Below are 13,824 nucleotides of genomic sequence, written 5' to 3'. Positions count from 1 at the left end.
ATAGGTCCACTTCATTCTAGCTGCAAGTTAAAATCTCTTCATAATCTTTGAAATATGTTGTGTGACTTCTTGTTACATATTTTGTCTCATTCCTAGCTTATGACACAAGTACTTGTCATTAGGAATCACTTTCAGCAGTGTATACCCCTGAAATGTGCAAGTGTACAGCTGGAGGAGAAGAATTACTCCTTTTTCAGTATATTTAATTTAAATGTGTTCATACAAAGAGCCATTTTATAGAAAAGGGTTAGTATTTGAGACGCTCAAATTGGATGTTGCTGGATTTGGTCACAACAGAGCCAATTGAACAAGGTTGTTACTCAGTTCTTGCTGTTACATCAAAAAAGGCATAGGGAAGAAAGTTCTGGTCTGGAAAAGCCTTCAAAAGTGAAATTGTAGATAAGTCATTAAATATAATCAGGTTTTTCCTTTCAAAACTGATACTGATATCCAACTATCAGTTTTTTCATTTTAACTTTCTATAATGTTGCATTAGTACAAAAGCTTCATTATATGTTTAATTTGAGACATCAATAGCATTTGTCTGCTATTCATTCAAGATGTTTCTCCTCCTGTCCTGCCAGTTCTCCTTCCTAACAAAAACAATAATATGTGAAAAAATTCTCACGTACAATCCCGTTAAAGACTATTCTAGTATAGTTAGAAAAACAGCCACTAGTGGGGTTTTTATCCTACGAGACCATGAACCACATCCTACATGTTACCTGTATGATTCTTAGTTAATGTATATTGCGTATTTGTAGTAACATATTAAATATGTTAGCATTTAGTTTCTTATCACTAGCACTAGCATCATGTGGTTTCTTTGAAAGTGCCTCATGGAAGAAATACTAAATCAGTAAATAAATTGAATGGTGGTGGATTTTTAGTGTTCTTTGGTTGGTTTTACTGTTAGACATAAGAGGTTTTTAATGTTTTCTGTTTGGTTTAGTACACTAAACTTAAACAGATTTAAAAATCTGTATGAAGTAAAGATTCTAATTTCAGGCTAGTGCTGTATGACATAAACCAATGTAGTCTTGCACTACTGTTTTGCAAAATTGGTATTCTCTTGAGGCCTGAAATTTATGGTATTATACCTTTTTTTTTTTTCCCTTCAGGCCTGCATAGAGCAACAGTTTGATTCCACGAATGGTGGAGTGTCTGTGTCGAAGAATAGCGCGTTTGCTGAAGAATTTGCTCATACTCTTCGCACAACTTTCGCAAATGTTGAAGCCAAACTTGGTAATGCAAGCTGATGTTTCTCCTAGCAGGTTCACTGTTTCTAAGTGTTTATTGTTGGTCTGAGAGTACTTCAAAAAGAACTTCTTTTCTGTCTCTGCAGGTGAACCTTCAGAAATTGATCAGAGAGATAGATATGTAGGCATCTGTGGCCTCTTTGTACTGCATTTTCAGATTTTTCGGACTGTAGACAAGAAATTTTACAAGTCATTGCTGGATGTCTGTAAAAAGGTGAGTGCTTTACCCGTTTTGCTAATTAAGAGAAAAAAAAAACAACCTTCATTAATGAGCAGATGATTTTCTTGGCTGTGTAGCATGGCTAAGTCATGGGAACAGGAAGAATGTGCAAGTTACCAAAACAGGTCAGAGAGCAGACTTTAATTTTTTGTTCCTTTTTATAATTACCTCTCCCCCTCTCCCTTGTTTTATAGTCTAAAGCCTGTGTACTCACTTTGTGTTTTACACTTGGTAAGCAGAAAGATCAAATAACTTGAAATTATCATTAAAATGTTTCTTCTCAAGATTAATATGGCAATGAGGACAAAGAGTTGTTTGTTGAGATTTGAGTATTGCAAGACTGATCAAATGCTTTGGGTTTTGATGTTGGGTAGAAGCATACGTTTTTTTGAAAGACTTTTAAGTCTAAAGGTGGTCAGGGCTTTTTAGTTTTGTGTGGTATTAAGAAGTTCTCAAACACTACTAAGAAGCACTGAGAGTGGTAGTAACTCTGTGTCTGGTGTCCTTTATGGACTTCTAAGGGAAGAACATTTTTTTAATGTGAGCAGTAATGTTGTGTAGAAACTAATTATGCAAAAATAAACAGAATTGTTATGGTTTAAAAGAGGCATAAAAACATGTTTCATAACTAAAAGGACTGACAGTGCATAGTGGCATAGTATTTTTTTTTTTGTTATCACTAATGTTTTTTGCTACTTTTTAATATTCTGCCCCTTTTCTCCTCTTTTTCTTCCAGGTACCAGCCATCACGCTAACAGCAAATATTATCTGGTTTGTTGATAACTTTCTGATTCAGAAGATACCAGCTGCTGCCAAACTTCTGGACAAGAAAAGTATTCATACAGTTAAAATGCAAAGGGAAAACTTTCTACAGCAGAAGGCACAGTCACTTACCAAGTATGCTTCCTAAATATTGCTTCATTGTGCTGGTTGGCAAATAATGAAGAAACTCATGTATTTATAAACTCAGGGTACTAATGTGCTTTGCAGTGTTGCTAAGTGGTGTGGAGAAAAAGGTCGATATCACTGCAGTAATGTGTGTTTAATGTTGCTAAAAGAAAGTATTGGTCAAACTTAAGCTTTCAGAAAAATGTGTATTATGTGACCGAAATCACAAAGTTCCCAGCACTTCTAAATATTAGATTTTTTTTTTTTTCCCGGTTATGTATTTTCTCAGTTGTTCTGGGTTATTTCCATACTTTTAAACTGCCAGTAACCTGAGTTGCTTTCTTTTCTGTTAGCGCTCTCTGGTTTCTATGTGTTTATGGAGATAAGGCCCATGTAGACTGACTGATTTATAAAGGGATTTTTCTCTCCTCAGTGATACTTCCTTTGCAAGCATTTGTTTTCTTCAAGTCTTTAATTGCTCATTTAGTGGTCTATGAAACTATCTACATCGGAAAAGGTTTCTCTTTTGTGCTCTGCATGTCATTTGCAGATCATTTCCTGCTCTAAGTTCTTTCAAAAATCTCTATAAATGTGAGTTGGAAATTTAAATTCAGTCCTATAAACAATTTACTGCACTCTGTAGGAACGTAACACAACCACCTTTTTGTTTGTGTTGCAAACTGATACAAGGTGGAAAACGGTCTGAGGAACAGAAATAAACACTTATCCAACCCTGTGTGCAAAAGTGGGTTGGAGAGGAGGGGCAAGGGTGAAACAAAGGATAGCAATTCCGTGCCTACATGATCTTCCAGCAGATTATTTTCACTTCTGCCTGCTTCTGTTTCACTTTGTGGTTTGCATCCTGTGTCCATTGGAATAATCAAGTGCTCTGACTGAATTCTTTCCTGGGCTTTAATTCACGGGTGGAGCATAATTACACTGCTGCTTTGCTTTTGGTTTTGGGCAGTGGTACAAATCTTGTCTTGCAGCTCTTAAGATTCAGAAAAGGTTTTAAAAAAAGATCTGGTTATCCACAGTCATTTTAAGGCATTATAATAAATCCATTTTTTTTATCTACTCATTTGAATTCTGCTGATAACTACTGCATGTCTTTTACAAGTTCTTCCACTGCCTCTGATAAGTGTTCCATTAAATATGAGCACTTATTAAAGTGTAATTTTTGACACTTATCAATGACTTAAGTACATTTCTGCTGTAACTGCTACTGTATATGGTATTGCAGTGTCACAGTTCTGTAGTGTGGAATAAATAACAGTTTTAAAAGTGATCTCAATTTAAATATTACAACTGGTGTAATCAAAACAGATTATTTTCTGCAGAAGTATGTTATTCAAGAACAGTCCAGTCAGGCATTGATGTAATGACAAGTTCTATGTATTTCAAATTCAAACTTGGAGGAAAAATTTGCAACTTGTTCAGGACTCTGTTTTGTCTGGTGTTTGAAAGCATTTTCTAGCAGTTTTATTTACTGTGTTAATTTAAAGTAGTATGGTATGTACTACTCAGAGGGCCATTTGTCTCTTGAAAGAATGGGTTATACAAGATTTTGTACAGATATAATGGACAGACTAATCCTTATCTATTGAGAGTTAAAGCATAAGTGAATATGATGTTCAGATACTTTTGAGAATGGAGAAAGTTACTACTCTGAGGACTGAACCTGTAATATATTTCCCATAGAAGAACTCAGGCTTTGGAAAGAGAAAATTCTCATACTCTTTTTATTTGAAGTGAAAAACATTTGTTTTTTTTGTTCCCCTTTGTTTCCCTCTCCAGAGATATGCAGTCATACTATGTCTTCGTGAGCTCATGGATGACAAAAATGGAATCCATCTTGTCAAAGGAGCAACGCATGGATAAGTTTGCTGAAGATCTTTCTAACCGCTGTAATGTCTTCATTCAGGTGTGCAGTCTTTTAATGTTTTGATACAGAAAACAATACCAAAAAAGATGTTTTCTTGCAAGCTGTTGAACATTAAAACAAAATACTGAAATTCTGTGGTTATCTTTGTGTTAGTTTACAATCTGGGAAATCTTCTAAAACTAAAAATTTCCAGTTGATACTCTTTTGAGTAAATCTGTAAAAGGTGTTTTCCACAAGGCACGTGGGGGAAAACAAATCTGACTAAATATTCAGTGCTTAAAATTTTGAAATTTTCTCTTAGGAAATCTAGAAGGCTTCATTTTCTCTGTGGTAAAGGTGTTATTTTTCCTTTCGAGTCAGTCAGGAGGTATATAAATTGGACTGAAACAGGGTGTAATTTGGCTTTATTTAGCACAATACATATCTCCAGTAAAAGGTTTTGTGTTGTTTCATTGTGCTTTGCCTATTGATGGTACTTTGCAAGAATCTTACTATGTACTGAGGCAGCTGGTTTTCTTTTTGGCCTACTAACAGCATGTAGTCTTGATGTAAGATGTCTTATTTTTTGATAGTTTTGTTACGCATCTGTCTGCCTGATAGAAATCTGATATAAATAGGCATGTGATAGAAGCATGATCCTGGATCTTCCATATCTAAAGACACACATGTACTAGGACGTATCTCTTTTATATTGGAACAATTTGCAATCGACTTGTAAGTTTGCCCCTTAGCAAATTGAGTTTCCTAGACCACTTGTCTTTTCCTAGTCTTTTTTTTTGTTGTTACAACTTTTCCTTTGAAGTAAGTTGATTATCATTTTTGTCTTCCTGTACATGGTCAACAGTGATTTTTAAGCTTGGCAAACTTTGAAAAAGGTTATTGTAGGAATGATGTGTTTTTTTTTATTGTGGGATGGACAGTTCTATTTAGAAAGTGTATAGAACTGTGTAAATACTGCTGGTGTATTTATTCTATGAAAGTTTTAGTTTTTGTGATAGTTAGACCTTTCAGGGGATTAATTAATTCACTGACCTATGTTTAATTTGAATGACTCTAGGAGAGGTTAATGACCAGGTGATTTATTGACTCCTGGGAAGGTTTGTAATGTCTACATGATAAAAAAAAAAAAAAAAAAAAGGTCTCATTCAGGTTTGAGATCCCAGGCTTGTTGCTTAGATGGAGTGATTCTCTATTAGAGGCAAAAGTTAGTTATCTGGTACGTATGAAGGAAAACAGAGAGGACATATTTGGTATATTGTAAAAATATTTGCTTCTTTTTCCCCTCTTACTTTATTTTTAGGGTTTTCTTTATGCATACAGTCTTAGCACCATCATTAAAACTACAATGAATCTCTACATGTCAATGCAAAAGCCTATGACCAAAACCTCAGTGAAAGCTCTTTGCAGGCTTGTGGAACTTCTGAAGGTAGGTCACAGAATGAAAACTGTTGATTTCATGTAGGTTGTCACAGAGAACTTTGATCAAACGTCACAACTTATTTTAAAAATAGGGAAAAAAAGGGTGGGGTGGGGATGTTTGTGGAAATGGTGGAGTGGAGAACCTGAAAGAGGAAGTGCTTTTGTGTGGCTTCTTGTTCAAGACTGGTTTTGAATAGGGAACAGAAGGTTTGGGAGACAGAACTGATTTATGTAACTTCTAACCAGTTTCCTTAGTTGGTGTATTCTGTTTCTTCTTTTTCTAAAGAGGAAATACACTGTTTTGGGATTCCTTTCTAAAATTACGTTGAACAGAATTGGATTATTTATAATAATAAAAAAGAAAGTGCTAAACAAACCCACAAAACTTCTTTGCACTCTTGAATGGTTTGATTTTCTCAATTTCTGTGACAGTTAATGGCAACTGACAGTATACTGGAAGTGTAAAGGGTCTTCTATTTGCAGTGTGGATGAGTTAGCTGGGATAAATGTAAATTCTGGAGGCAACAGTTCTGGTAATTACATCAACTATTGTGTTTTGGCATTGACTTAAGGCAATAGAACACATGTTTTACCGAAGAAGTATGGTTGTAGCAGATTCTGTGACACACATTGCTCAGCATCTGCAGTACCAGGCTCTTCACTCTATTTCTGTAGCCAAGGTATGTAACTCAAATTCTAATAGTTGTTATTATCTAAGTGTTTTTTATTGAAATCTTAATTTCAAATTAAAGTACTTTTCTTGGTTTGGCAAAACTGATAGGTATCTAAACTTTCCGGTAAGTCATAGGTTTGCCTTAAACGTTACAGCACAGACGATGGCTATCTATTTTTCGATCGAGTAGGGGTCCTCTCTTCCTCTCAACTGCTGCATCTCTTGTTGCATCCCTGTTTGTGTTCTTTTCCATTTTTATTTCTAGTGATTTTCAGCCTGAACTCTGAATCACATTCTAAAAGCAATCTGTTTTAAGTTCAAGCAAGCAGGATGTTATGTATTGAAATCTTTTTGTTCGCTTGAGAAAATAGCAGTAGTTAATATATGGTGGCTTACAGGGCTCTAATGTGAGCATAAATTCACTATTTCTCTCAGTGAGATGAAACTGCTTATGGTTGTGACATACCATAATAAGTACGTATTTTCTTTACAGAAAAATATGATTAGTTTAATACACATTTTGCTTATCAGCTCTTGTATTTCTGAATTCAGGATAAAAGGAAAATGAGTTTGTATTATACCTGTTCTGATGTATTGCTGATTTTGTTCTTTCATTGTCTTCAGTAGCCAAATTACAAAGGAGGTATGCCATTGATATCGGTGCAGTTATAAAACTTTCTTTTTGTTTTGATTATGTTCATTCAGAGATTACAGTTTAAACAGTAGATTTCTTTAGTTGGGAAACTTGTTTGATATGTTTGAAATTTGGCTATAATCTCCATTTGTCTGGCAGTTCTACATTTTCTGGTGTAAGCCAAAAATAAAATTTTACTTCAAAAAGCTGATATGTATCAGGAGTAACATCAACTAAAGAAGTTCAAAACTTCAAAGTTGCTAAGAAAAACTGCATGTCTTCAAAGAAACGGTTCATGTGTACAGATAACTTCATAACCTTTTCAAATTATATAAGTAATTGCATTACGAATTATTTTTAAATGCATAGAAATATGCTGATACTTGTGAGTGGCTATCAAATGGAACAGATTTGTGAACAGATCTTGATATTTTGACTACTTTCCTTCTCAGAAAATATGTAACGGGCAAATGCTGGTAAATAGAAGAGATCATAAGTACTCATCTTTTTTTATCTGCTGTACTTAGAAATGTGTTTAGCAGATGACAAAGTCGAGTAAAGGTCTAAGGCGTATACTTTGCATAGCTTTAGCATTGGGGTAGGAGTTTCACATTGAGCACACTTGCTTAAAGTTGGAATAGTATTTAACTTTCATGAAACTGTGCCTCTTCTGAATAATGCTGCTACTCATGAATAAATCTGAGAGATCAACTTAGCCAGAAGACTTGGCTTCCTGCATTTGTTAACGTGAATTTTTTGGTATGTAGTTTCTCTGATAAACTAGAACTTGTATAAAATCAGAAGTTATCGTTATTACCATGTTTATACATCTTCTGGCTCTTTTCCATAAATTGTATTTTTTTTTATTTTTACTAACAATAGGAAGCTACTACTTGTAAGTAAATGAATTAAACCTCAAGTGCATCTTAGAACAAAAATTGGCATGCAGTTTACGCAGTGTTTCTATAGTAATATGACCAGACCCACGTTCATGCTGAACTGCGCATATTCTAAGCTTGTAGATAGATAATACCACTGAATTGACAGAAGAAGTTGATCTGGGTTCAGTTAGCTTTGTTCACTAAATCTAATTTGTTTTCAGAAATACTCAATTTATGACAGATCTATAAACTTTGAGAATAATAGGTAAGATATAGCTTTTGGGCTTAGATAACTTTTCTCTGAATTTCTTTGTCTTTCTGTCATCAAGAAAAGAGTCATTTCTGATAAAAAGTACAGTGAGCAGCGCCTGGATGTCCTTTCTGCTTTGGTATTGGCTGAGAACACCCTCAATGGGCCGAGTACAAAACAGAGGCGACTAATTGTTTCCCTTGCACTGAGTGTGGGAACACAGATGGTAAGTGCCACAATTATTCCAGACCTTCACTTATTTAGAATCATAGAAACATTTAGGTTGGAAAAGACCTTCAACTGTAGTATCTTATTAAAAAAAATACATATATATAAGGTTGTCATCTTTTTCTTCTAAACAGAAAACTTTTAAAGATGAAGAACTCCTTCCCCTTCAGTTAGTTCTGAAGAAATTAGACTTGATCAGTGAACTTACAGAGCGGTAAGCAGTGGCACGTGATATATATTGGAGAAGGTGTAGTGTCATGGGGGGAGCTGGGTCTTCTTTGTGCAAATTGCAAAATCTAGTAGCTGCATGCTGGTCGTGATTTTTATATGTATTGTAGACCAGGGATGGACAAAAAGAATTCCAGAGCTAAACCTGAAGCTTGGTAATCTTTGGGTAGGAAGTGCAAGTCAAGTTAGGTACTTGACTTTGACCACTTTGAAATTCTGTCACTTCCTGAGACATGTAGATGGCTAGGCTTTATGTTAAGCTAAAGTCCTCCTCTTAACCCAAGCTCTGATCAACTGATCACCAGAGTTGTTCATAAATGTTAGTGTAAGTGCACGTACGTGTAGAGTCTAGTAGCTTTTGAAACTACTAGGCCTTTGGCCATAAGGCAAACTGAAGCAGTCAGTTCTCAAATACGAATTTGCTATGGCTATTTTTGGTATTTTGTCACTTCCATTATGATTAGTTAGAAGGTTATATCAGTCCTTAGAGGAGATCAGGCTGTTAGTTCACGTGTGGCACCATGTTTTTTTCCACTGTGAGTGTAGTTTTAGGGGGCACTCAAGTAACATAAAGTTAGGCATCTGAAAGCCAGGTGAATATCTGTTACGTGCATATTTTATGGAGAACAACAAACATCACCAGTGGATGACTTGTGGGAAAAATTACTGAGATAAGTATTGCACACAAGTTCTGTAAAGAAGGGCCTGTTTCTCCTTTTTTGGCTACAGAAGAAGCTTAGAATATGTGTTTGACTTCTAGGCTATTCATTGCATGCAATAAGAAAATAATTAGTTAGGATTTTGTTGTAGAGTAACAATTTATTTTTTTAAAAGGCTGACTAAACCTTGTTTCTAAACCAGGGGTGCTTTGTTTCTAAATAGGCTAATGGAAAAACTGAAGTGCTGAATACCTTTATTCAAGAACTTTGCTTTGAAGTACGTTGCATCTGGAACGTTAATATAAACATGTAAAACTTAGGCTTGAAGAGCAGTTGTCTTTAAACACACTGAAATATGTATCACTGTGTTAGAAGAATGGCTTTTTCCAGTTCTTTGTCTAATTAGTAATCTTGTATTCTAGAGTTCGAGCACAATGTGACTGTTGTTTCTTGTACTGGCATCGAGCAGTCTTTCCAATCTATTTAGATGATGTGTATGAAAATGCAGTTGATTCTGCTAGACTGCATGTAAGTAATAATGTTAGTAGTGGGAGGGATTCACAGGAGGAAAGGGAAAAGATTAGTCTGCAAATTTTAGGGGGAAAAATAGAGCCTCAAAAAAATCCCAGATGAGTTACTTCTGATGCAGAAATTTCTTCTCAGTCTGGAGGATATAAAAACAATTTTTGTTCCAAGTCTAAAGAAAGTATTTATGTTAGACTGCTGTAAAAATCTCTCTTACTGTCTGCCTCCTTGTTCATCTGTTCTTTGTTCATTTTAATTTGAAATTAACACTTTTTGCGAGACTTGAACAGTTTAAGTCTTTGTTCGCAGTTGTGGTTAATTTATTTCTAAAGCATATAACACCATCTTCAGTGATGCTGTGTGGGATAGTTGCTCTGTAGCTTCTTCCACCACACATCTCCTGTTCCCTATTTGTAAGGGAACAAATTTGCTGTAGCAGTGAATCATGCTTTATCATACTAATCCTGATAAAATCAATTATCTGATCCAGTATGGTGCACGCCATAGTCAATTACACTATGATTAGAGTACAGATCATTTAAGACGAAATGGCTAATAATTATGGCCTTCCAGTGAATGGATCAGTAGCAGCTAAGTACTTCAGATGAGCATGTTAAGGCCAGGAAGCTTTAGTAGTAAATGAAGTCTGATTTTGATGAAAGTGGGAAGACTAGTGGTTTTAATTTGTTTGTTAGCTTTGAACCCAAACTATTTGAGATGTTGGTATGTCTGTCAATCTGTTGGTTAAGCATAAAAGCTTTTTTTTTTTTTTCTCCAGTATATGTTCAGTGCACTGAGGGACTGTGTACCTGCTATGATGCATGCAAGGCACTTGGAATCTTATGAGGTGCTTCTGGAATGCTATGATAAAGAAATCATGGAAGTGCTCAATGAGGTAATTTATTTCAAATGGAAGAGAAAGGCAATGCTATGGAGAATGTTTTAGGCCAGTATCTACTGTAGCAGACCTGACATGATGTATAAAAATAGCTTAGCAACCTTGAGGTGGTGTGAAGTATTTCAATAAATAAGAAAATAATCACTTACTATCTTGAATATTTAGGATGTTATCCATGGTATCAGTGTTGGCTAGGAACATAGTACGGCATACAGAAGTGCATTTTGTCAAATCAGCTTCTTTTAGTGTATATGCATGGCTTTTAGTAGCAGAGGCTCTGTAAATGTAGATGGCCTCTTTTGTGACTCACTATCTAGAATTATAAGTAATGTTTGGCAGAGAGAAAAATGTGAATTCAGATTTCCCAAGTCTTAGGTTTTAACCTTTGAACAACTCTTTTTGACTAGTTCAAAAACAAATATTACGTATTTTGTGGAGAGTTGCTGAACGAGGTCTTATCTAGGTAGATAGCCCTAAATCGTTCTTCTTGAGATGAGAAGAAAAGTCAGAGAACATATTTGAAAATAGATGTTAGTTCTGTTAACAGAGCTCTGTAAGTAGGCACTGAATATGATTTTATTTTTAATCTCTCTGAATAGCATTTGCTGGACAAATTATGTAAAGAGATAGAAAAGGACCTGCGGTTGTCAGTTCATACGCACCTAAAACTGGATGACAGAAATCCCTTCAGAGTTGGTATGAAGGATCTAGCTCACTTCTTCTTTCTCAACCCGATACGTTTTTTCAACCGATTCATTGACATAAAAGGTGAGTTCTTATGCACTTTCTTTATCCCATTACTTTCATCTGTCTTATGCTTTGGAAAGAAGTAAAATGATATAGTAAAGCACACTTCCCTAACTAAACTGGAATGATTATTTTAGTTCATCCTTTTATGTGTTTACAGCTTATGTAACTCACTATTTGGACAAGACCTTCTACAACTTAACAACTGTGGCTTTACATGACTGGGCTACCTATAGTGAGATGAGAAACCTAGCAACTCAGCGCTATGGTTTAAGTATGACTGAAGCACATCTTCCCAGTCAGACTCTGGAACAGGTACAGTATCCACTGGATGAGAATCACTTGTTCTGTTACGCTATCGTATTTGCTAGCTATTCAAAGGACTGAGACAATGGAATTAAAGTCCCTGAGAACAGAAAAGAGTTTGGGGAAAAATAATTTCTGGATGGCTTCTGAAACAGGATCTGTCTTTGGAGATGCTTAACACTGCTGCCAGTTAAGTTCATGTTGGTCTAAAGGATATCATTTATTTTTAACATCATACTTACTAAAATTAAGTCAGATGTACAAAGTCAGAACACTTTCTTAAAATTCCAATATCAACACTTTGACAAATAATACATCTACAATATGACAATCGTTAAGTGTAGAAAGATCTGTGACTTGCGGGTCTCTTCCCTGTTTTTATTGCTCGCTTCTCAACAAGTTCTTGTTAGTGACGATCAAGTGAAACTGTTTCATAAGGTGGCTATCAAGGACTTCAGGAGATCCCTGCTTAGCTTAATAGTAGCATGACTCAGAGAAACTTTGAACTAAGGTTACATACACAGTAAAGTTACAGTTTCATCAAGTTAATGGTAAAGGCATTCACTGTTTATAGGGTGGATGTAAAACAAATGCAACTCATGTTTCTGAAGTAAAATAAATGCAACTCATGTTTCTGAAGACTTTCATTCGAGTATCTTGGATGTTTTAGATTGTTAGCTTCGTCATTTGGGTTAGCACACTGGTGAAAGCTCTTAGAGATACAGCCTCTTTTTCTAACGTTCATGGTGGCTGTTCCTTCCGAAGTTGGAAGACAGCATTGAACTAAGAACTCCAGCTACTTCTTGGTACAAAAGCGCTGTGGATTATAGTTTCTGTTTCTGGGTTTGGCTTTCTAGCACCAATAATGTTTGGCCGTTACATTGTTGTAAAGACTTACATCATTTGACAACACTGGTTTCCTAGCATTCGTTCTAGTATAAGCTTCAAAACAAAAATGCACATGCACACACGTGTGCACCCTACCCCCCACAAAGTCCTGGTACAATCTTTGGAAATAAAGTGTATAGATTAAACAGGATCCTCTCTGTGCACAGTGATACTAAAGGGGCTTGTTCAAGGGATTATCAAGCAAAACAAATTTCAAACTGATATTGTAAATAAAAAATTCAGTCTTCTAGACATATTGGGCAAAGTGACATCAAAAAGTAGCTAGCTGCTTAAGTCTCGATAGAAATTTGTGTGTCTATAGAAGCCTCAACAGTTGTCTTCTCAAATCTGAGGATGCATCAATTTATCTGTTTTTTAAATTTGGGTATGTGGAATAGACCTGTGGATTCCTTGCTTTCAAGGGAAGTTGGAAGCAAAAACAGGCAGAAGTGTAAATGTAAAATGTGAGCTGAACTCACATTTAAAAATTGTGCAGAGAGTCTTCATTTTGAAAAGGGAAAACATTGTTTCCTAAAATGCTTTGAAGTAACAGAAATGCACAAATAATATTTTCATGTCGTAGTGGTTAGGCATGTCAGTGGTTCCTGAGAATTATTATGATAAAAATTCTCAATATAAAATGTTGTTTCAGGGTCTGGATGTTTTGGAAATCATGAGAAATATTCATGTGTTTGTGTCTCGCTACCTTTACAATCTGAATAATCAGGTAAGATATATTCTGTACGTTTTTTATGGATTGGTCCAGTCTGAAGGGAAGCGCAGATTACATATACAAGATAGTAACCCAAGCTGAACATACGCAGTGACAAACTGTCAAGTAGCTACTGCTGCTCTAGAAGATCTTTGGGGATACTGTAGATACGTCTTGGAAAATGTTCTATAAGCATGTTTTGAGTATTGTGTGCCAGTAGGATCACTTAAACTCAAAAATTCCAGTGAAGCTAGGAGAAAGCAGCAGAGATGATTGGTTGCTATATAAGGATGTGTTAAATAAATGATTCTTCAGCTTGAAAAAAATGATATTTTTGATTTTTGATCTTTTTTATATTTGAAAAAAGGATGGGTTATTGGAGTTCTGAAACAGTGAATGATATGGAAAATATGTACAGGGAATGACTTTGTGGTTTCTCTCAATGCAAGAATGAGGGCCCCTTCTTAAAAATTATCAACTTTCTGACAGAAAAGTACTTTGTCTTATATCGCATAATTTGGTAG

At 35.4% G+C, this 13,824-nt stretch overlaps 1 protein-coding gene across 2 annotated transcripts in view; it reads left to right on the top strand.

The window, feature by feature from the left end:
* WASHC4 (WASH complex subunit 4) overlaps window positions 1-13,824 on the top strand; it is a 43,178-nt gene that overhangs the window by 14,271 nt on the left and 15,083 nt on the right. For both annotated transcript variants that reach the window (XM_080575243.1, XM_080575244.1), the window contains exons 11-23: window positions 1,122-1,245; window positions 1,346-1,473; window positions 2,216-2,376; window positions 4,165-4,291; window positions 5,553-5,678; window positions 6,244-6,351; window positions 8,189-8,335; window positions 8,472-8,551; window positions 9,647-9,752; window positions 10,528-10,644; window positions 11,247-11,415; window positions 11,555-11,709; window positions 13,241-13,315. In XM_080575243.1, the coding sequence (XP_080431369.1) occupies window positions 1,122-1,245; window positions 1,346-1,473; window positions 2,216-2,376; window positions 4,165-4,291; window positions 5,553-5,678; window positions 6,244-6,351; window positions 8,189-8,335; window positions 8,472-8,551; window positions 9,647-9,752; window positions 10,528-10,644; window positions 11,247-11,415; window positions 11,555-11,709; window positions 13,241-13,315 (1,623 nt within the window). The remainder of the gene's footprint in view (window positions 1-1,121; window positions 1,246-1,345; window positions 1,474-2,215; window positions 2,377-4,164; window positions 4,292-5,552; window positions 5,679-6,243; window positions 6,352-8,188; window positions 8,336-8,471; window positions 8,552-9,646; window positions 9,753-10,527; window positions 10,645-11,246; window positions 11,416-11,554; window positions 11,710-13,240; window positions 13,316-13,824) is intronic.

Source organism: Anser brachyrhynchus (assembly GCF_964034855.1).
Source record: "Anser brachyrhynchus genome assembly, chromosome: 1".
NCBI lineage: Eukaryota > Metazoa > Chordata > Aves > Anseriformes > Anatidae > Anser > Anser brachyrhynchus.
Note: the sequence above shows the minus strand (reverse complement) of the source record. Positions and strands in the feature narration are given on the sequence as shown.